At 41.9% G+C, this 23,870-nt stretch overlaps 1 protein-coding gene across 3 annotated transcripts; it reads left to right on the top strand.

The window, feature by feature from the left end:
• Positions 1-1,487: 1,487 nt before the first annotated feature.
• LOC310870757 (discoidin domain-containing receptor 2-like) lies at positions 1,488-23,362 on the top strand. Of its 3 annotated transcripts, none has more exons than XM_083782053.1 (17): positions 1,488-1,761; positions 3,271-3,375; positions 5,151-5,253; positions 6,120-6,357; positions 6,956-7,103; positions 7,748-7,850; positions 8,092-8,275; positions 9,143-9,383; positions 15,854-15,919; positions 16,906-17,042; positions 17,709-17,919; positions 18,590-18,816; positions 19,054-19,181; positions 19,669-19,911; positions 21,961-22,195; positions 22,633-22,782; positions 22,988-23,362. In XM_083782053.1, the coding sequence occupies exons 2-17, from the start codon at positions 3,285-3,287 to the stop codon at positions 23,120-23,122; spliced, it is 2,640 nt and encodes an 879-aa protein (XP_083638179.1). In that variant the 5' UTR covers positions 1,488-1,761; positions 3,271-3,284; the 3' UTR covers positions 23,123-23,362. The 3 variants fall into 3 exon arrangements, with proteins under 3 accessions (XP_083638179.1, XP_083638178.1, XP_083638180.1); XM_083782052.1 differs by having other exon boundaries at positions 18,587-18,816; XM_083782054.1 differs by lacking the exon at positions 1,488-1,761 and having other exon boundaries at positions 3,318-3,375; positions 5,189-5,253; positions 18,587-18,816.
• Positions 23,363-23,870: the final 508 nt, after the last annotated feature.

Below are 23,870 nucleotides of genomic sequence, written 5' to 3'. Positions count from 1 at the left end.
GAAATGACGTTCATGCTTTACAAATCAGTTTACATTCTCCGTGAATGAAACAAGTGTTGTGATTGATCAGAATAATATCGTATCCGGGGGAAATACATTTCAGAAATACAGTTCCAGACCGACACTTCCGCCGATAGCGTCTCTGCCTTAGGTTGTGACCAGGCTTTTCTCTTCGCAGATGAGTAAGGCTGAGACCGAGGAGGCCTTTGGATGACATTATATTAACACTAAATCTAATCTATGCATGTACTATGTCAGTAACATAACTTTTATTCTGTACTTAAATGCTGGTTGATGTGGAATAATGAAAACATGCAGTAAGAATCCTGTGATAAAGTCACTACAATGTGTATCCCAGATCAGTGGTTCTCAATCTTTATTTGATATCTGGACCATTGGACCACTAGTATTTTTTGAACAATCCTCAAACACCACCCACAACAATATTATGTTCCCATTTAGTCTGAGAAGGGATATCACAGTTAAAAGAAAATATATATATATTTGTTAAAATGACTTTGGTAGGCTACCTTCTTAATACATTATACTTTCCCTCTATAACTAAAATGAGGTCCTACACTATGGAATTTAAGGAATGCATGCGCTAATAAAAACGTAATACTGTCTTCCTAAGGTAATATGAGCATCAAACAATATTTTAAATACATTTTATTAGCACAATCCATAGGACTGGACAGACCACACATGGGCAAATTGCGATTGAGTGAAAGATTAACCATTTCTATGATATTTAAAATGTTTAAGGTGTTTTAGGCATATAAGTGTATATTTAACATTAATCACTGGTTTCTGAACCAGTGGAACACTAGAATATTGGTATGGTACTATACATTATTATGATTTACTTGAAACGCACTATCAATTTCCTCGTGTCAAAGCAAATATCACTGGCCAATTTCAAGTTGTTTTCTTATGCCTGCCCGGCGCCCCATTTCTACTTTTAACTTTGTGCCATGGTTGGTTTTGTCAACATTATGCTGCATCATGGGGCCTGTAAAACCCCATTAGTCCTCCAGTAATTTGCAGGTTTTCTTCAGCAGGAATGTTAACTCCAGTTCACACTAAAATCCTTAAAGATAATTGAACTCAGAGTTTACAAATGGAACCAAATTAACCCGTATGGTTCTGTATCAAATGGAACAAAATGGACCCTTAAGGTTCTGAAACAAATGGAACCAAATGGACCATTATGGTAAGGTTCTGTATTAAATCAAGACTGTACAAAAAGAGCCAAATGGGCCCTTTTGGTTCTGTAATGTGTGTACAAATGAAACCAAAAGGTCCCCTATATATGGTTTGTGTAACTCAAGAGTGTTCAAATGGAAACAAATTGACCCTTGATTTGATTCTGTAACCATCAGAGTGAAAAGATCACTCAGGATTTTACAGGGTTCTCGGCCGGCCAACAGAGACCGCTGGGCTCAATGTCCCCTCTGGGCCATAATTGAAACCTTATGTGAATCAGGTGGAATTCTGGGACTTTTGGCCTCACCTCAAAATCTCAAAGTGTGTTATTTTCTCTTCTTTTTTTTTCATAACTACTTAGCTCAAGCCATGAAGGATTCTTACATCAGCCCTCGTTTCCTCTCCCTCTCTCTCTCTCCTCTTAGTTTCTCAGAAAGTCCTTCACAGGAAGAGCGAGGTCAGTGAATCTCAGCGCTGCAAACAAGTAGAGTAGATGTGGAATATTCCTTGTGACAGATGGTTTCCAATGGAATAAGGAGAGACGATCAGGCAAAAGTAAGTCTTAACAGTGTCTTGTTTATCGTCTGTAGATGATAATCCCAATGTCCTGTCTAAATTAAGTGCTTGTCACAATGTTTGAAAGATCAGGTTGACAGACCGTGTGTGTGTGTGTGTGTGTGTGGTGTTTAATTTGTGTTCCTGCAGTAATAATCTGTGTTTTTAATGTGCCATCGTGTCATATTGTCATACTGTTACATATTGTAACAGTACATTCTATAAATGTACGGTGGTTATGTGACAGCACAGGAAAAGACATTACTGAGTTTGAGATTTTTAGGCTACATTTCCTGTTAAATTCCCGTACTAATTCATGCATTCATGTACGAAAGAGTAAAATTGTATACAGTATTTATTCAGTCGCTTCCAAGAAGAGCCCGAAATGGAACCACACCAATCCTCCAGAGACAGGCCATGTGGATGCAAAGTAAACCACACTGTGTTAATTCCACATCGAGAGGATGCAAATAGAACCATTTGTATACAGGTCTATTTGGTTCCATTTGTACCCTCTCGGAGTGGATTTAACACCCGTGATTTTACAGCAACCAAACCACACCGACGCAGAAATACAGAGTCAGTATTTGTCTCCCCCGGTTGCCCCTTAGTCAAATTTCTTTGGGGTGAGCAGACCACATGAATGAGTGTAAAGTAAGTACAGTAGTCATCCATGTTAGTGCGTGTTCTGTACAGCATACCCGAGCGTCTCACTGAGATGCAGACAGGCCTTTTACAAGGTAAATAAACTCACCCTGGCGCACACTACCACCACTGTGGTAGGAAAGGAAGGACTGTGTGTGTGTGTGTGTGTGTGTGTGTGTGTGTGTGTGTGTGTGTGTGTGTGTGTGTGTGTGTGTGTGTGTGTGTGTGCCACTATGCAATGATCTATCTATCTATAACAGCTTGCCATGATGTATTTATACTGTATGTGGTACAGAAGACAGGAAAAGTGAAGGTGAAGGACATGGGACATGCAGGCCTCAATTTGGAATCAAATCGGTGGAGATCTTGGGTTTATGTGGTCAGATCTACAAGCTAACAACGTGTTGCGATGTAACATGTTGTGCGCTTGTAGATGGGCCATTTTGACAATTTGTCACACAAAGCATATCGTTTGAGAAACACATACAGGTATTATGGGGCATGACCGAGTCCGCCTTTGCCTTGTCCTGTAGGAGTAAAAAACACAACTGCACCTTTGGGATTGCGAGACGGAATGTATACAGTGTTATTTAGATGTGTTCTGTCCTAGTGCAAGGCTATGGTTAACGTATTGTAGTGCAGGTACCTGCAACATGAAGACGAGATATTCAAATATTTGTCTTATAAGCTCTTGAGCCACAAAAAGGAGCCAAATCCATGTGAGTAGTGCCGTTGTTTTGCACTTCCAACACACACACACGTGATGTTGATTGTCTTCCCTTATTCCCTTAACGGTGTGATGTCAGTGGGTAAATAAATGTAATGTAAAGTGTCCTTTTACACATTGTTTCTGCTGTGCTGCAGCTCACAGAGTTGAGATGAAGCTTGCGGAGGATTTACAGATGATGAGACACCAGGTCCTTCTACTTCTGCTTCTGGCTGCCATGGCCAGGTCACAGGTCAACCCAGGTATGAAGTGACACTTTACATTCAATAAAAAAGTATGGGAAAAAGAGAGAGAGAGAGAGAGAGAGAGAGAGAGAGAGAGGGAGAGAAATACTTTGTGGTAATCTCTTCAGATTTCGTCCCACAACCTAAAATATTGATTTTCATCTTTCTTTTTGGCAAGCGATACTGTCACACTACAGAGTGTAAATGAGGCTTAAGTACAAGTCATTGAATGTTGGCACACGGTAGATGAGCTTAGAATAACACCAGAATGTTGACATGATGGAGACGGACAACAACTTTAAGCCCAAGTCTTTACAGTATACTTTGTTGTATGACGGTGTCGCCTTGGCAAAAATAGCAGATTTACAAGCCCATGCAGAGTTCCTTTAGCGACGCGCTGTGAGCTTATAGATCTCCCATTTTCGTCACAAGACACTGTTGTATGACAGCACATAAATTAAGTGTTAGCTGGGTGGGCTGAACACGTGTGTGTGTGTGTGTGTGTGTGTGTGTGTGTGTGTGTGTGTGTGTGTGTGTGGTTTATCCAATGGCCAGACAGCAAATAACCTCAGAACAGGCAGGCCTTTCACAAGCGGGGGGGGCAGTTACGAGAAAAAAAAGAAAGAGGTCTGAAAAGTTGTAGGTGGAGAAGACAGAGTGAGCTCAGGTCTGGGCTTACACACACACACACACACACACACACACACACACACGCGCACGCGCATTTGACTCCTTCACTTAAAATATTTAAGAGTGAAAAGGTTATTTGTGCTCAGGCTCAAAGTGTATTTGTGCGTTTCAGTGTGGGGAGGTTAATTATCAGGTAGTATAGGTGAGAGTAAACACTGCTGCTCTACCAGGCGCAGTAAGTGGCACTTTGGTCGCTGAATCACGTTACGAAACTCAACTTCACATTACTTTTATACAGAGGCGACATCGTGTATAACAATGCCGTATATTTCTTTACATTTTTCGTGTTTGATAACTTGGGTGCTTTCAGCAGGTTAGCAGTTGCACCCGAAACGTGACTTCCTCTCATTTGGCCTTGGTGGTACAAATTATGAAAGGAGGGGGGAAAAGGGGGGGATAGAAAAAATAAAGAGAAGTCAGCCCCAGAGAGGCCACTCCCTTCCCGGCTCATTTTGCTTGGACTGGCACCTACATAGAGATGCCTCTGTTTGGACGCAGAGGCCTGCCGGGCTGGGGGAAGGGACAAGCTCTGGACACAAGGACACAGCCACATGGACTGTATGTGCACACACATGGAACCATAGGCACAGGCCTATAGGTACACAAACACTGGGGAGGTCAGCTGTGGCTGAGTGGCTAGAGAGAGGCCATGTGGGAATAGGAAGGTTAGTCGGTTCGACGTCCAGCTCGGCCAGTCAGTGTACTGTAAAAACATGGCAAGACACTTGACCATGTTAACCTGGCGATCTACTGTTTATGAACACTAATTACACACTGATTTGTGCTAATTTAAACTGCTGTTTATGTACAGTACATCCACACAGAATGTGAATAATTATTACATGACGATGGCGACGTAACATTTTGGAAAAAAGGTCGATTTTTCACCACAAATTAAAACGTCAACAATGAATGAGACATCAAATAAATGTTTGTGATGATCCCAGTGTGTAAGGAAGAACTATAATTAAGAAACATATGGCATGGTTAAGCCTTATCAAAGCCAGCTGTAAAAGAGACCAGAAAATATTCCCCTAAATGCATATTATATTATGAAGGACATTCTATGAGATCTGCTTTAATATGACTATATTATATGATAGAGATGTGTCGCTATCCTCTTGGCATGACCGGTGGGCAGATTCAGGATGAGGACATCTCTGCCTCCAGCCAGTGGTCCGAGTCGACTGCAGCCAGATTTGGCAGGTATGTACCAAAGCATTGTGATTTCTTAATTTTTTATTTAGTTATGGAATTTCTTACATTTGTTTGTTTGAAAATGTATAAAATAAATTTACATTTTTATATATGAGAAAAAATAAAGGGAAGCTCCGTACACTCAGATCTGCGCACAATCAATGTATTTATTTAGCAAGCTTTCGGTCTACTGACCTTCTTCAGGCAGTAGACCGAAAGCTTGCTAAATAAATTGATTGTGCATTGATTGTGCGCAGATCTGAGTGTGCAGAGCTTCCCTTTATTCTTTCTCATGTTCCCTTTGTGGCTCCAGCACCTCTCTTAAGTTTTCTCAGCGGATGAGCAGTGGTTCTTTTTCCACTTTACATTTTTATATATAATTTTTTTTTATTAATAATAATAATAAAACAAACAAACAGAGTTGTGACCCATACAAATTGGTCCGTGACCCACAAATGGGTCCCGACCCACAGTTTGGGAAACAGCGGTCCACTATTATTTGTTCGTGGGAGGAAAGCCAGGCGGTATAGCCAGTATAAGCTGATACAGCGCCTACCACTGGGGAATGTTGAATGGGAGGAGTAGGACGGAGGTGCTACATCCTCCCGTTGGGGGGTCCTCACTGGGAGAGAGGGGGAGAAAAATAATTGGCTAATCTAAAAAGCTAAAAAATATTTTTGATTCGTATGGTTTTGGTTTAGTTCGGACGTGAATTAGTTTTTACGTCCGGATACCCCATCGAGGACAGGCTTCAGAGACACCACCTCAGGAGACTTGGCTCAAATCTGAACCCATTTGTTTAGTTCGAATTGATTGAAATACTTTTACACATGGGTGTACCCAAAAAATTACATACAGCACCCTCTCCTCTCTAGATTAGACTTTGATAATGGTGACGGGGATGGAGCATGGTGTCCAGACATCATGTCAGAACCAGACAGTCTGAAGGAGTACATCCAAGTGGACCTGCGTTCAATACATTTCATCACACTCGTGGGCACTCAGGGCCGCCATGCTGACGGCATGGGTAATGAGTTTGCCCAGCGTTACAGGATCAAATACAGCCGGGACGGCAGCAGCTGGGTGGCCTGGCATGACAGGAAGGGAAGGCAGGTGAGCAAATTCCATATCACACTGCACGTCATAGCATTATGTTCATATTACACTATTTAACTAGAGCTAAGCTGGCAGCCTTATTCAGTTATTAATCTGTGTATTCCAATCCAATTTCATACAGTAGAAATACTACATTGTGGAAGTACAGTAGGCCCCCGGGGCCCTGCCAACCAGTTGCCATACATCCATGTCTGTACAGTGTATGTAGACTGTAGATGAAGACTTTGAATTAAATTAATGAACGTGTTTTGTGAGGTCACATTGACTTTAACCTTTGACCACTTACTTCTAATAATCATTTCATCCTTGAGACCAAGTGGACATTTGCGCCTCATATTGCATTCACAAGATGTGGCTATACGCACAGCCCAAAAACACAATGCCTTCTGACTTGTAAAGCTGTGTACCAGTGGAGGCATAAGTGCACATCATTTATCACCACGCAACAATCACCAGTTGTGAAATTGCAAATAAGAGTAATTGGTGGATTAATAATCTGCAATGCATATATACCCATCTTTTTGTTTCCACAACATAAATTCACTATTTAAGTATCAGTCCATTTGAATGATGTTTCACTCCCTTCATGTGGCAGATCATAGATGGAAACAGGAACGCGTACGATGTGGTGTTGAAGGATCTGGAGCCACCGATCATTGCCCGATTTGTTCGCTTCATACCAGTGACAGATCACTCCATGATTGTGTGTATGAGAGTGGAACTCTATGGCTGTGAATGGCTGGGTTAGTCACTTCTCTCCATTATACTGAATATTATATCATCAACTCAACCTTTTTAATTTCAAAGACCTCCATTTTGATCTGCTTTAGGCCACAATCCCCCCCCCCCCCCCCCCCCCCCCCCCCCCCATTTGATATGATTAATTATTTATTTACTCTGTGGCCCCAACCAAACCACCACCAATACTATATGGGTTCCATTTGGTTCCATTAGTACACTCACAGATTTTTCTTGCTACTGTATAACTATCAATCGTTCAGCTGGGAACCCTCAAGAACACACTCAAGGTCCGAGGCTTGTTATAAAGACACTGAGCATTTTTGTTACATAGCATAGGCTTGTTTTTCTTGACCACGATGTTTTATACATAGCATGTTGTTTAAACAGATAGAGGTTAATCGTTTACATTGTATCCTACATTACTTTGTTCATTGTTTAAAATTTAGGAACCTATAGCAGCATCAATTTAAACTTTAAATTGATGCTGCTATAGGTTCCTGGATTATATGTGATCCTAGTTTACTGAGGCACTACACTCACTGTCCCTCTGTTTTTTTATATATACACCTTGCTTATTGTAAATCACACTGGATAAGAGCTGCTAAATTGCAAATTATAAATGATGGTTTTCCTTTACCCCTGTTAGATGGTCTGATGTCTTATAGTTCTCCAGAAGGTCAGCAGATGACCTACAGAGGCCTGGATGTCTACCTAAATGACTCCGTGTATGATGGAGCCTCAGGTGAAAGGTCTGAAGTTTATTGCTCTCTCTGAAATAAGTTAGAAATAAACCCTTTGTTTGCATGGTTTAAACCACATTGGCATTTACAGTTCCATCAAGTGCTTGATACATATATCTGAATGCATTTAAAAGTATAAAGTTTGTGATCATATTGAGACTCCATGCACCGTTTTGGCTCTGAATGACCTTTTCTTTTCTCCACCTCCTACAAATCTCCCATTCATCCATCCATCCATCCATCCATCCAGACTGTCCAATGGTCTGGGCCAGCTGACAGATGGTACATGGGGTCTGGATGATTTTCTCCACAGTCACATCTACAGCATGTGGCCTGGATATGACTATGTGGGCTGGACCAACAAGAGCTTCCCCAAGGGCTACGTGGAGATGACCTTCGACTTTGATCACGTCAGAAACTTCACCTCCATGAAGGTTCAGATTTTACAAGATTACATCCATAATTACAGCTAAACAGAGTTTATAGCTAGTTAATACATTATTAACGAGTACAGCTAGGGGTGGAAATAAAGGAGGTTTTTTTCCCTCCAGTTCAGGACAATTTGGCTGCTATCCCCTTTCATTGCAACTACAACTAGATACAGTGCCCTTCTGGGCACAGGTCTCCACCAGGAGGATTGTGTGTGCAAAATGTTTAGGAGTAATATAAACATTTGTTTGTTAATTTTCTTCATTCTGTGCATGCAAATGCAGAGCCAGATCTCTGAGGATAGAATTCTGGATGAGCAAGACATTTGCAGCATTTTGTACGAAATGGGCCACTCCTGAAAACTTTGGAAGGCAATCTTAGCCAATCAGTGTAGAATCTGGAAAATCCAACAGACTCGTCTTGATCACATGACTACAGAGATCATGTGTACCGATTTGCGTGAGATTTGAATGAAATCTGAGCGACTAATATAAACAATGTGTTTTGCAGAAATCTGCCTCATGGTGGCGCTATAACCGGCAGATGTGGAGGGATGCAGGGAAAATGTTTTTCCATGGCCTCTAGGGAGTGCATACAAAGTTGTACACAGATCGAGGCAGCTATAGGTAAAAACATGAATTGCCCTGTTATAGTGCCACCATGAGGCTGATTAGGAAAAGAATGAGTGGCATCATGTGAGCTTTGGAAGCCAATCTTAGTCAATCAAGATAGAAGATGGGAAATCCCATTAACAATAAAGAGAATTGAATGTTTGTTTTGACACCGTTTGTTTTACATCATCACCTATAATCATCTTAAGATGATAAGAGCGCCCCTCACTTCACACGGGTGTGATTATTTATACCCTGCAGGTCCACTGCAGTAACATGTTCAGCCGTGGCGTGAGAATGTTCCGGCAGGCTGCCTGTTCCTTCCGGTCAGACGCGGACTGGGAGGCTAACCCCATGTCCTTCAGGCTCCCAGTGGACCGCGTGAGCCAAAGCGCCCGCTTCATTACGGTGCCCCTTGGGGACCGGACTGCCAGCACCATCCGATGTCGTTTCTACTTCAATGACCGGTGGATGCTGTTCAGCGAAGTGGCCTTCCAGTCAGGTGAGAGGGGCTAGAAACTCGATAATAATTGTGTACTATTTGCTGCAGTATATTTGCATATAATAAACAGAATTTACCCATCCTAACTATTAGCAGTTAGCCCTGAACCTTGAGGTTCAGTGAAGGTTGCAGGTAGTCTTCTGTCAGATGTGACCCGTCACAGGTTCCCCAGAAAGAGATACAAATACAGCAACACACCTGTCTCTCTGACTCTGTATAAGTGCAGAGATGTATGCTTTGATGTATAGCAGGGGTTTTCAACTGATTTTGACCCGGGGACCACCATTGTGACTAAGAGCAACCTGAAACTATTGTGATGAGTGGGTCCATCATAGACCCACCTGACACAATAGTGGTGAGGGTTCATGCACCCTTTCATTACCCTTCCATTCCCTTACAAGATTAGGGCTTTTTCTTCCTTGTTACTCACTAATCATGCTATCACAGGCTAAATTCATGAGCTGGACAGAAGAAATCTATAGTTTTCAAAGGCACAACATTTTGGTTGGATACAGGCACATTTGTATGCCTCAACTATTTAAGTATTTTTCCCAGGACTAAACAGGACACCCCAAGTCCTCTCTCTTAAAAGTCACACTGTGTGAGGGACGCCCACTGTATTTAATATTTATATCAACCACATGACGTTGTACGTTGTCATTTAGTGCCCTAAAAAAACATTAAAGTCCATAGACTTGGCTGGCAAACGATTTACATCATAAGTGCTCTAAACAAACTAGGGCCGATACACTTTTCGCTTCCGATCTGATCCCGATACCTCAATTTCTGTGTTAGCCGATAATACAGAATACCGATTCGATACCAGTGTGGTGATCTCATGTTGTGTTTATAGCCATCTAGCTATATATCTTGTGCCGATCCGATACTTTTCCAGATACCGATACAGTATTGGGACATCTCTAACCAACAAACACATAGACTTGACATATGACTTAATTAATATTCAAAAGCCATGCATTGGAGGTGCTAGCGCCCCTCAAAACAAGTGAGGGGTGCTCTAATTATCATACATCACATTCCATGCTCAGCCAATCAAATCATCACATTCGGTGGTACACACAGACACACAAGCTGGGCATAGGAGGGGATAGCGCCCCTCAAAAAAGGAATAGAACAAAAACATGTTCCGTGCAGTCAGTGCTGGGGTCTCCCCCACACTGAGGGCACTCCATAGTAGTCCATACATCAACACACCGCCTGTTGAAATAAATTAACTGTTGCAAATAGGCGGGAGCAGAAACTAGCCCAATGAAAGATCAATGACAAGTCACAATTATCAGTTGATATTCACTGTTTTAGAGAGAGCGAGAGCGAGAGAGAGAAAATAAATAATGCCTAGGCAGTAGGCATACAATGCTGACAAAGGCTACACGCTGAAACACGCATGTTGTGCTCTCTGCTCTGCAGCATGCCAATTATGTAAAGACATAATAAAGTTCCTTAAAAGACAGTTCAGTGAGTGCTGGGTGGTATTCTCTTTTTAGAGACTTTTTGAAAAGCTACATACAGTATTGACAAAGCCTACATAATAAAAGACATTCTTTTCCACCATACCAAATACAGCCACCCTGTCACAACAATTCAACAAACCTCCGAAACCACAACACAACACAACACAACACACATACCCTACTGTTTATCAGTCTTCAATTGAAAATGAACATTTGGTAATTGAAGTCTGATCTAAAGCCCAAAACCTCTAGCTCGAACCAAAAGGAAATAGCAAATTCACTCATAGGATAATTGAGTGATCAAGAGCCACAAACACATGTGTACACACATACGGTTTCCGGTTACAACTCACACCTTCAACGGCAGATACAACACAACATACAGACTGTAGATTCATCAGCATTCAATTCCAGAGCCAGAAACAGTTACTGAACATGTTTCATTGCCACCCAGTCATAGTACAACAGCTTGAATCACACTAGTATACACACATCATATCACAACACAGCAGCAGCAAAGAAGCAAAAAACTAAACAATGTTCCTACCTTGAGCCGTGTTCTACTTGACTTCATCAGTTGTGTGCCAGCTAGGGTCAAACTGTGGAACCCATGGATAGAGAGGCTCTCTCTCTAGTTCATGATGAGCCCTCCAGCGGCATCTCCAGTCATCTCCATCCTCCTGGCCATTACTTTCCTCCCAGTATCAATGGCACCAACCAGACTCATTCTCCTGGCTGCCATATTGTCACTCAGTCTTGGATGTTTAGTACTGCACTAGCCGCAATTTGCAACTCTAGATTTTTTTATAATGGGATGAATCTAGTGTTGTAATACCCTCCATTGACTCCCACTCATCCAAATTGCGTTTGCGATCTGCTTGCATTAAACTACGTTAAACTCACCAACATTGCAGCTCTAGGCCAAGCTTGAATTATCCTCTTTCAATCTGCCGAGCTTTTGTTTAATAAAGATCCACCGTAGACATGTTATGAGCTACTTTGTCAAGAGAATCTGTGCAGGCGATTCTTTTTCTAAGTGCTGGAGTTTGGAAGCAGTCATCGTAAGTCACTGAACGGCCCTGCGTACCACCTGTTTTGAATCTGCACATAATGCAGGAGGCAGCAGACCCGTTAAAGAAAACAAGTGCTTCCAAACTGCAACACTTATAACGGTTGCATCAATAACAATTAAGGAACCAATTATAGCAAAAATGAGGGAGGTGGTGGGTCAGTTCAGATTAAGAATCACTAAAGAAATCAGTAAATAAGCTTAACTGTGGCCCAGGCCGTAGCGTAACGGTCTGGGCACCGGACTGGTAATCCAGTCGCAGTGTGCCGCGGGTTCGACTCCCGGATCCGACACGGCCTTTACTGCATGTCATCCCCCCATCTCTCTCCCGTTTCCTGTCAGCCTACTGTCTGTCCCTTCAAAAATCAATAAAAGGCGTAAGCCGCAAAAAAAATATCTTAAAAATAAATAAATAATAAGCTTAACTGTGATTTATTAAATCAAAAGAAAAATAAAGTTTTTTATCACAAAATTCACTTAATTCACTTAATCAAATCAAAATAAAATAAATCTGTCTCAAAAGGTAGGGGTGTGAAGTCCAAGTGTCCTAGCACTGTCCAAAACTAAACTCATGTGTCCAAAACTAAACTCAGGTGTCCAAAAATAAAGCAAATCCAAACCAGTCTGTAGAGTGTGGCCACCCTTAAATTCCTTCGTAAAGTCTGGTCCAATATCCAATATCCAAACTCTAAAAGTGGAAAGAAGGTCTCTAAATCTAATGGTAGAATCCAATCCCCAGGAAAGTACTCCAAAATAGAAATATGGCAAGACTTGGGAAATATTCCTCTTGCTTCTCCAGTAGCCTGTCTGTCTCTCTGCACCTCCACTCTGGACTCAGTGGACTGACAGAGTCAATCTCTCCAGGTGACCCAAACATTGTGATTGCCCATCACTCCATCAGCCAGGTGAGCTGTGGGCGGGGCTTCTCAATCACTGCCTGTTGCTATGGCAACACATGCATCTCACTGGCTTCTTGTAGCATATAGTCCAGCAGATAATTAGGAAATAATGCATAGAAACAATGTGACTCTGGGCACAGATGTTACACACTTAGAAAAATAATCACATGCACAGAAGTTCTTGACAGAAAGTAGCTCATAACATGTCTACGGTGGATTTTTATGAAAAACAAGCTCAGAAGATTGAAAGAGGATAATTCAAGCTTGGCCTACAGCTGCAATGTTGGTGAGTTTAACAACGTTTAATACAAGCAGATCGCAAACGCAATTTGGATGAGTAGGGAGTCAATGGAGGGTATTGCAACTCTAGATTTATCCCATAATAAAAAAATCTAGAGTTGCAAATTGCGGCTAGTACTGCACATAACATTCTGGTGTAGTGCAGTGGTCACTGCTGGTCAGGGATTTAGGGCAGGCTCTAGGGTCCAGCATTCACAGCATGTCACAGGAGAATGGACTCAGGGCTGCAAAGAAGCTGAGCTCATGTACCTGTGGAGAAGGTTGACAGAGACACCATAATCTTTGAGTATAAGTAAGTAAGTAAGGTAGTAAGTGAGAAAGTAAGCTGACCAAGAGCCATATACTGCAGTGTACACTGTACCCTGTCGCAACTCACTAACAACAGCTATACACAGCATGTACTGCATCCTTCCGGTTACAACATAGGCCTATACAGCCCATTGATTGATTGAAGAATTGATTACGTTTTGGATAATTTAGTTTTAGTCCCTTGTTTGTGCCGAATCTGGGTTGCACATGGTTTGTTGAACTCCCTCTGGTGTTGTGGGTGTGGACAGGGGTGTCCAAAGTGTGGCCCGCGGGCCAAATGCGGCCCTGGGATAAATGTAATACGGCCCGCAGCTGGGCTGTATGACATTTTTTTCACCCGTGTGTCAATTATCTAATGTGATCCTGGGCTCTACACACCCTCCGCCAACCTGGGGAGACCAACGGACTTCAACTCATGCTTCCTTCATGCCTGAGTGTCCAAGTTGCTCCTTTACACCTGACAGGGGCGTGGAAGGAAGTAAGGAACACGTTATTCCAACCAGTTCCTTTCCCCTCCATCAGGCGCCCCGCCTGGCCAGGGGGAGGCATTCAAGCTTTTTAACCTGGGCATTTCCCAGAATATAATTTGTCAGTGTTCCTTGTTCCTTGTTCCTTCTTCCTTGTATTATTATTTTTACGTTGCTCCTCTGGTTACATTTGGTAATGTGACATATGGCTGAAAAAAGGCTGAGAGACACTTTTTGTTCACAGCACACACCCGACAAAAGACCATTGATATGAAATATTGATGATGATATGATGAGTTCAATAGAATTGTTTAAATGCAATGCACATGTATGTGACTTTGTTATAGACTAGTCCGACGCTACATTGTGACTTTGTTATAGACTAGTACGTCACTACATTATGTCAGGAGATATAGTAAGGTTGGCCCTTGGGTGTTTTAATATTTTCTAATATGGCCCCCTTTGAAAAAAGTTTGGACACAGGACACCCCTGCTGTACTCCGTCGTCAACCCTAAGACATTCCAGCCTGTCAGTGTGCAGGGGTGAGGTGGGTTCAGGGAGTGATCGAGGCCAAGTAGTAGTCTGACCAGTTTGTTTTGGGAAGTCTGGAGACTTGTTTTTAGGGCCTTTGAGGTGCTGTGGTACCAAGAAGTGCATGCACCATGCATAGTCGGAGAAACCTTGTACCAGGGCTCCTGTTAGGGTCTTCAAGGTGTTTTTGTTGACCAGTGATATAGGAATCATGTTCTTTGGTTGACTTTTTTGATTACATACCCTATATCCTGTCACAACTTAACATACAACACATGTTGGTGTACAGTATACGTAATGTTAGTTTTATATCTGATAAATAATAGATTGTAGGCCCAGGCCGTAGCGTAACGGTCTGGGCACCGGACTGGTAATCCAGTCGCAGTGTGCCGCGGGTTCGACTCCCGGACCCGACACGGCCTTTACTGCATGTCATCCCCCCATCTCTCTCCCGTTTCCTGTCAGCCTACTGTCTGTCCCTTCAAAAATCAATAAAAGGCGTAAGCCGCAAAAAAATAAAATAAATAAAAACAATAATAATAATAATAATAGATTGTAGGAGGGAAGCTGACTTTGGACATAGGCCTACCTGGACTAGGTTATGACTTGAAATGAATTGAGAGATAGAAATATATAGTAGGCCTATGTTCAATTCAGGTTGCAATTAAGTTAACACTTGTTTAATATCACTTTGAATTAAACCATCAACAGTTAAGGATTTGGTGCTGTGACAACCCAAACAAAACATTGTGTCTGTATTTCTGTAATATGTATAAATGCATAGCACTTCAAGCACATAAACGTGTTATTCATTTCACCCTCCCTATCCCCCCCCCCCCCTCTCAGCCAAATGTCTCCATACTCACTCACACACGCGCCGCTTACACACGCACGTTAATGCTAGCTTGTAGCTATAACTCACCTGCACAAAATGACCTTTAAGGAGTTTGTTATGAAGATCAATTAACTTCTCTTTCAAACTGTCACAAACTTGTGACTGAGCAGTTTTCACTTCCTAACAACCCAGACTACGCCTCTCAACTTCCATGAGGTGTAAAGTTACATGTACTACACTCTTTCTAGGATCGTGTCTGTCTGTCTGTCTGTCTGTCTGTCTGTCTGTCTGTTTGTTTATTTGCAGCAGGCGCGTGTGTGTGTCACACGCGTGTGTGTGGGGGGGTGGGTGACTACCGAGATAATCGATCCCCATTGTTGAAGGTTTTCTTTATAGAAGCTTAGACTGTCTTCTAGACTTCTGCCTGTACTTTCTACCTTTCTATGTTGTAGCTAGCAGTTGTATACATTGCTTAATGCAGCATTATTATATGAATGAAATAAACCATATTGATTCTCGACAGTCGACAGTGTTTTCCAATGCTTCCTGTATTTGATTAGGCCTATTTCTCTTATTGTGTTTTCCAGGCTCAGCAGTGTACAACACATCTCTTAGTCCTCGTAAACGTGGACACCCAACAAACATACTCCCAGGTCAGCAAAATTAACCCCATCCCCATCACTCAGTTTTATTTATTGGAGCATTGCTATTATAACAAAAATATGCTGTACAAATAAAGGAATGGTTCATGGTTCAAAATATCTAAGAATTGGCATACTTTAAACAAATGTGTTTTTCTTTTCTTTTGTTTTCGTCTGTTGTTCATGAATTTGTTCCTCTTTGTACAATATGTCAGAATCTTGGTAAAACATATATCATAATTCATAACAGTCTCCAAGAAAAACATCTTGACTCTATCTACAGTACTTGACTTGACACAGTTTGCAGCTTTGAGTTGTGCATAGTTGTACCACAGCACCCCCTAGTGGATAAATGTGCAGTCAGCGTCCAAAAGTCCCACATTGTACTATCAGTACCCTCTATTATAAGCCTACATTGTTTTTACCCTGCAGTATTTTTTTTTACCTGAACTGGACAACAAACTACCATATCAGCCTGGGTTCCGAGCACCTTTAATCGCTCTCCGCTTGACAGAACTTTGACATTAATCAGATTATCTGGGCTATGGAATTCAAAAAACGTCCTAGTCGAGGTAGTTCACTTACAGACTACTTACAGGAAAAAAAGAAAGGGATTAAAGAAAGAAATTATGGTTTATTTCGAATTTTCTGAAAATGTAATGCTATACAATATTATAAATGGTGGTTTGATGTATGAAAATATTATTCATTAAAGGTATATTCAGTGATTTCACCTAATTCAAATATCACTTATTTTTTTGTTTTGTTGTGATAATCCTCCCTACTATAGAGTGTGCTGGCCATATAAGGAGTTCATCCCTGTCCCCAGTTAACCCCTGGGGGTCAAAAAACCTTAGGTTTCGTTTTTGACACTCTATCCTGATTGGACGAAAGGCTGGGTCCCACAGCCAAAAACGAAACCTAAGGTCTTTTGAGTGAAATCACTGAATATACCTTTAAGTCTAATCCATTTCATCTCCTCACTCCTGGTCCCTCAGGAGATGACCCCACCCATAAAGTGGATGACAGCAATACGAGGATCCTGATTGGATGCTTGGTTGCCATCATTGCCATCCTATTGGCCGTTATAGTCATCATCCTGTGGCGACAGGTGTGGCAGAAGATGCTGGAGAAGGTGAGAGGGACACTTCTTCCATTTGAACAGCTTCATAAATGTTTTGGTCAGTGTCATCGATAGATTCCTGCGTTGTTGTCGCTTTTAGCGCTGATTTTGACTTGCATTGTTCATGTTACTGAACATACAGTAACATGGGCAGTGCTTCTCATGTCAAGGACTGTCAAATTGATCATTGACCTCCATTTGAAACAGTTTTGTGCCTATAAGAGAAGATTCGTCAAAATTTAGCCGATCTAAAAGCTGATAATGCATCGCATCGTAGTGCATTGTGAACTTGTAGATGGGCTATTTGCTGAAAGAATAAAATAGGACCACTTTACCCATTTCAATTTATCTTCATATAATTGATCCTCACTAATGCTCATTATAAGATGCCGCCAGTGTCTACTCATGTTCAGTTCTATGACAGTTCAGAATCATGCCTACCAGTGACATAATCAGTTGGCAAGTTTGGTCATTTCAAAGAATGAGCAATGAGCATTATTTGAAGATACGGTTGAAAATGATATTTACACTGTTTGTCATTTTACTGGGGACCCCCTGGAACCCCTCAAGGACCCCCGGGGTTGCCGGAACCCACTTCAAGAACAGTTAGGGCCTGTCCGTTTAAAAATAAACGGACATAAGTCGAGCTACCGCCTCCCTCCCTGTGTTCCATCGTAGGCGTCCCGGCGCCTGCTGGACGATGAGTTGACGGCCCGCCTGGCGGTCCAAACGCAGGCCTTCTCCTTCCAGAACTCCTCTCTCTCCAGCGAGGGTGGTTCCAACTCCAACTCCACCTATGAGAGGATCTTCCCCCTCTGCTCTGACTACCAGGAACCGTCCCGCCTCATACGAAAGCTGCCCGAGTTCGCTCAGTCTACCGAGGATCTCGGTGAGCTCTCATAGTGTGTGGGTGTGTGCGTCGGATGGTTGGTGGGTCATGGAAGGTCATTACTCAGATTAATTACTTATAGCCTATGTGGGCGGCGGGGGTGGCAGTGGCTATAGAGAGCGATTGGGAATAAAAAGGTTCATGAATCACCCCTTAACTGCCCCCAATGAGCAGATTGGTGCCTTGCATGGTTTTCTCCACCGCCGGGTTTTGATTGATTGATTGAATACTTTATTAGTCAGAAATGTAAACAGTACAGTCAAACACTTAGTCTAAAAGGATATTGATGTCCTTGCGGTCTTGTTTCCATTCAGGTCCTGGGTATTCAATTCATAATCATGACGTGAAAAATAACAACACAATTAAAATCATAAAAAAGACATGTACAGGTTGGGGAAAAAAGGGGGTTATAAAGAGGTTGGGGTAGTCACTTGACTAAGGGAGGAGCGAGGGTGTGTGTGTGTGTGTGTGTGTGACTGTGTGTGACTGTGTGTGTGACTGTGTGTGTGACTGTGTGTGCGTGCGTGCGTGCGTGCATGCATACATGCGTGCGAATGTAATGCATGTATGTAATGCAATACAGCGCTTTGCATAAAGGAACTATAGTACCCTTTACCATTAACCAAGGTGTACTGCGTGTGTGCATGTGTGCGTGCGTGCTTCACAGCAGCAGGGCCAAGCAGCTCTTCCAGAGCCCCTCAGGCTGCCGGTTCAGATGGTGCTCCTCACTATGCGGAGGCCGACATCATCAGCCTCCAGGAGGCCTCAGGCACCAACACCTACTCCATCACAGCTGTCAACATGAGCCTCCTCACCGCCAGAGACACGGCCATGAGGGAGTTCTCCAGGGACAAACTCACCTTCAAGGAGAAACTGGGAGAGGGCCAGTTCGGAGAGGTACATTTCTTTAAAGAAATAAAAAATAAAAAACATTCCCTGACACAAATATAGCGTTATGGCTCATATTCCGCATGAAAGGTTACTATACTTGGAATTACTCAAATGTGAAATGTTTAACAAGAGGCAGAGATAAATAGCAGGGTATATGAATTGGTTTGTGGTGCAACAGTAAATGGAAAAGCACTAGGCAAAACACATTTGATTGAGTGACTTTGAAGTGCTTTGCTTCCGTAGGTGCACCTGTGTGAGGCAGAGGGGATGCAGGACTTTCTGGATGAGGACCTGTCCATAGAGGGCAGCAGTGAGTCTCCTTTGCTGGTGGCAGTGAAGACACTGAGGGAAGACGCCAACAAGAATGCAAGGTAGCCTACACCAGCCAGCCCAGCTCCAGGTCTTTGCTTCAGTTATTATTGCCACTTTGGTGATTATATACCATTGACTGACTGAATTAATGGTGCTGATGACTAGACTAAAACAGAGAAAAAGAGTTGAGAGAATCTTGGTGGAAATGTTCAGTATACTGTTCCAACGACATGATTAACTCACTTCACAGCCCATACATCCAAACAGAAGAGTCCTATCTGATTGCATTAAATGACATTAAACAACATTAAACTCACTTTGCCACTCAATTTTCCACTCACTTTATGCATGCCGCATGCACGTACCCTCTATAAGCTCAAAAGGTGGTGTGAACTTTTACATTTGAATACTTTTCTGATTAGAGAACTAAACAATCTCAACATTTCAACACACATGAAATTCCCCCAGTTGAATATACCCATATCATTGAAATAATAATCGATTCAGTCAGTCAGTGAATTAATCACAGTTGTTGCTGAGTTGCAGGAATGATTTCCTGAAGGAGATTCGAATCATGTCTCGTCTGAGGGACCCCAACATTGTGCGTCTGCTGGCGGTGTGCGTGGACACAGACCCCCTCTGTATGATCACAGAGTACATGGAGAACGGAGACCTCAACCAGTTCCTTTCCAGCCTCCGGCTGAAGGTGGACGGTGATGAAGATGAGAAAGAGGAGGAGAAAGAAAGCAACACAGAGGAGAGGAGATCTGGCACCATGGCCACGGTCAGGTAGGCTGGATTTGTCAATATCATGTCTTTTTGAGGGGCGCTAACCCCTGCAATATCTGGCAGCCAGGTCTATGGACTTTGTCTTATTCATGCGCCTCCAAAATCAGCATGCCCCACCGGGACGTCATGTGGCAGCCAAGTCAATGGACCTCGTGACGTACAAAAGCAAACAAAGGTGCCCCTTACTTCACATGAGTGTGATTTTTCATACTTATCCTGGACGTCCAGATACACTGTTGTAATCTCAATGCGACATTTAGTGGATAGACAGTGCAGTGCTGTATTGTGTACAACAAGAATTGTATTGTGAGCATATCATTATTGTTGAATGTTTTCAAAAATCTTATTACTTGCGCAAGCAGAGCGCGCAATTAATAACTTAAATAATAGTTTTCGTCCAGTGCTTCGATGCGTATGTCGCCGTTTGATGTGTATGTGCCGTGCCAGCGTATGACGTAATGACTACTTGTGCTTGATATGGCAGTGGTGTCAGATTACATACATGTATACATACATAGGAGCATTACCTTTAATCCTCCCGACACTAAAACATATCGTCATTACGTCACCATCGAAAACCAATTACACCCAGCATTGGGTCCTTTAATCCACATCTTTATTACGTCATCATTGAGAGATAGTTATACCAGTTATACCCTGACGTCATATGCTGCTACGATACATACGCATCAAACGGGGCATACGCAAAGTAACCACATTATACCGCTAATCAATGTACAAATTACATATACATATACATAGAGGCATTTCCTTTAATCCACCCGACACTGATCGACATATACGTCACCATCGAAAGCCGTCACTCATCCGTATTAATTACAACATTACTTTACTACTTTTTTACCTCCAAAAACTAGGTACGTAGCAAATAGCTAAACCTAATAATTCAATATTTCAAACGTTCTTTCACAGAGAAGCTGAGATTTGACAGTTTGTAGCGGTCGACAGTACTTGCGCACTCTGCTTGCGCACTAGTAGGCCTTTATGGCCTACTTGTGTGCAACAAGCAAGTAGGCACTCGACAGAGTGCAGTTCTAGTTAAAACTAGGATTAATATTAGTCTCAAGATAATGTACAGGTCTATAAATTGCTTTACTTTCACAATAAGAAAACGCATTGTTCAACAACTCTTATTTCCTGTTATTGATTATGGTGATATCAGAATACTACTGAAGCTCATCTCCATTCATTAAATGTTGTGTACAATAGTATCTGTAGATTTGTCTTGAGGTTTCCCTACCAGACACATCATTGTGTCATGTATGATACCGTAAATTGGCTAACTAAGTGCATTTACTTTAATTATCCATCATATTTAAAACAGTTATTAGTTATATTTAATAATAACCTCTTAGACATACTCAACAACTTTATTTTTCTGTACCCACAACATCTAACGAAACTGGGAGACGTGCTTTTCAGTTTAAAGCTCCATCTGATTGGAACAACTTGTCTGTTTCTTTGAGATCAATTACATAATTTAACATTTTCAAGGCTTCTTTGCTTGTAGACCTGAAACCCATTTGTACTTGTTTTTGATTTTTTTTGAGAGGTGTGTACTTTAATGCTTGATTATTCTTTTTAACTTTATCTTTAACTTTATTTTCATTATTAGTATGACTATTATTAGTATTTTGTTAGGTGTTTCAGTGCAGTTGCTTCTGGTCTTGATGTAGTGTTTGAGTGGTTTGGAGAGCATCTATGTTTTGTTGATGTTGTAAGTGTATTGTTCTGTGTCGACATGTTTAATGTATTGTTTTGTCTATGTACTGTATTCATTGTGTTGTGCCCGAGGAGCACACCAGGCTAACATCTCAAGGGGCTATCCTCTAAAGGAAATAAAATTTCAATATACTGTATATATATAAACTAATTTACAAGCTCACAATGCATCACATTGTGACACATTGTGAGTTTGCAGGTGAACTAAGTATAAGCTCGGATTTAAGTGGTGAAAGGAATAGAATTACATTTAGTTACAGTGGGTTACCAAACATCCTTTCACTTCCTTGTATTCCATGCCTCTAGCTACAACCAGCTGATTGGCATGGCTGCACAGATTGCATCTGGGATGAAGTACTTGTCCTCACTCAACTTTGTCCACCGTGACTTGGCCACACGCAACTGCCTTGTGGGCAAGAACTACACCATAAAGATTGCCGACTTTGGAATGAGCCGCAACCTGTACCGTGGGGACTACTACAGAATCCAGGGCAGAGCCGTTCTGCCCATTCGCTGGATGTCCTGGGAGAGCATCCTACTGGTGAGGTTTCCAGCATTGTTAGTTTTGTTCTGTAGTAGCCTAAAGAAAGATGTTGAGGAATTGATAAATTGAGACATGTTCATTTTCTCATGTACAAACTACAGTACGCACACGCGTGCGTGCGTGTGATGTAATTTTGTCATACCTTGCTATATCACTATTACAGGGGAAGTTCACGTGTGTGTTGTCATTTTGTCATACCTTGCTATATACCGGTAACTCTTCCAGGGAAGTTCGTGCGAGTGTGTATGTGTTGTCATTTTGTCATACAAAAACGAATAGAATACGTAAATCACTTGGTAGAGGTGCTGGGTTAGAAAGTGACATCAGAAAAAGAATGAACACCACAAGATTTGGTGTAGAGGGAGAGCCTTGGCTCGAAACGGCTCGAAACGTTTCTGTTGTAATTATGTCATACCTTGCTATCACTCTTCCAGGGGAAGTTCACCATGGCCAGTGATGTGTGGGCATTTGGGGTGACTCTGTGGGAGATTCTGACTCTATGTAAGAAGCAGCCCTACTCCCATCTCTCTGATGAACAGGTCATCGAAAACACGGGAGAGTTCTTCAGGGACCAGGCAAAGCAGGTGACAAATTAAAATAATAATATATTGACCTGCCAATTCCCAGACGGCCTCTTTGCGCACTCAGCTACAGTCACCCTCCAAACAAGTTCTACCCATGGAAACAGGCCACAATCTAGTATATATTTCAGTATAGTAGGAAGAAATCGTAATGTTGTATTGATGACTATGTTTGCAATTCATTCATTCATTTCTGTTGTGCTCTCAGGTGTATCTGCCAAAGCCTGCCTGTTGTCCAGATTCTGTCTTCAATGACCTCATGCTGGGCTGCTGGAGAAGGAACGCCAAGCAAAGACCCAGCTTCCAAGACATACACAGTCAGTTGCTTGACAGCCTGGCCTAGCAGAACAGGCTCATGGACATACAGTAATGCAATTTGCAATTTGACATGACTTGCATTTACTTCAGCCTGCCTGGATAAATCTGGAATTTTGTCCGACCTTCAGAAGCAGATGCTCATAATGTTTTCAGGAGAATATGCAAGTTCTTGTTTTTTCTCACACTAATTGTGCAATGTTGTAAATATAAATGGACCAGGCACAGTGGTCTATGAAAGCCTCAAATAATTAAAGCTTTAAAATCAACTTCAAATTAATTATTGCCACATCACAGGTTTACAGGTGCAAAAGATGCTAGTGAAAGCTACCCACACATTGCAGTAATGTTTTCAATTAAAGCAAATGAAAATAAAATATACATAAAGTGTGTATTAAAGGCTGATATCAAATGTGCATAACTGGAGCATCATACAAAGAGTGACGATACGATATGTAATGCAAGCATGTATGACTGATATGGCAACAGGGCTCAACACTCTCTCTCGCTTCCATCTCAGTATTTGCTTTGGAGGCGGTTTCCCGTTATATTATACTTTGTATATTACTATATGCTAATTTCATCTGTTATTTATTAGAACAGAAAGTTGCAGAACTGTAAAATTATTGTTATAATTGTCACTTTGTTTGTTTATTGTGAAATGTAATTGGACATTCATGACAGACAGCTTTCAAAAAGAGAACAAAGGAAAGTTATTCTGCTGCAGTTCAGTTTGCTTAAAAATAATACTTTTTAGATTAATTATTGAAGAATGT

This window comes from Protomyctophum parallelum (genome assembly GCF_964188405.1).
Source record: "Protomyctophum parallelum genome assembly, chromosome: 14".
In the NCBI taxonomy this organism is placed as follows: Eukaryota; Metazoa; Chordata; class Actinopteri; order Myctophiformes; family Myctophidae; genus Protomyctophum; species Protomyctophum parallelum.
The sequence above is the reverse complement of the archived record's forward strand: the minus strand, read 5'-3'. Positions and strand labels throughout refer to the sequence as shown.

Bases quoted from the DNA above. Each gene is read 5' to 3' on its own strand.
- LOC310870757 (XM_083782052.1), top strand. From the start codon at position 3,285: ATGAAGCTTGCGGAGGATTTACAGATGATGAGACACCAGGTCCTTCTA. The intron at 3,376-5,150 runs GTATGAAGTGAC...ATTATATGATAG, and splicing joins CAGGTCACAGGTCAACCCAG to AGATGTGTCGCTATCCTCTT. The intron at 17,920-18,586 runs GTGAGCTCTCAT...CGTGCTTCACAG, and splicing joins TCAGTCTACCGAGGATCTCG to CAGCAGGGCCAAGCAGCTCT.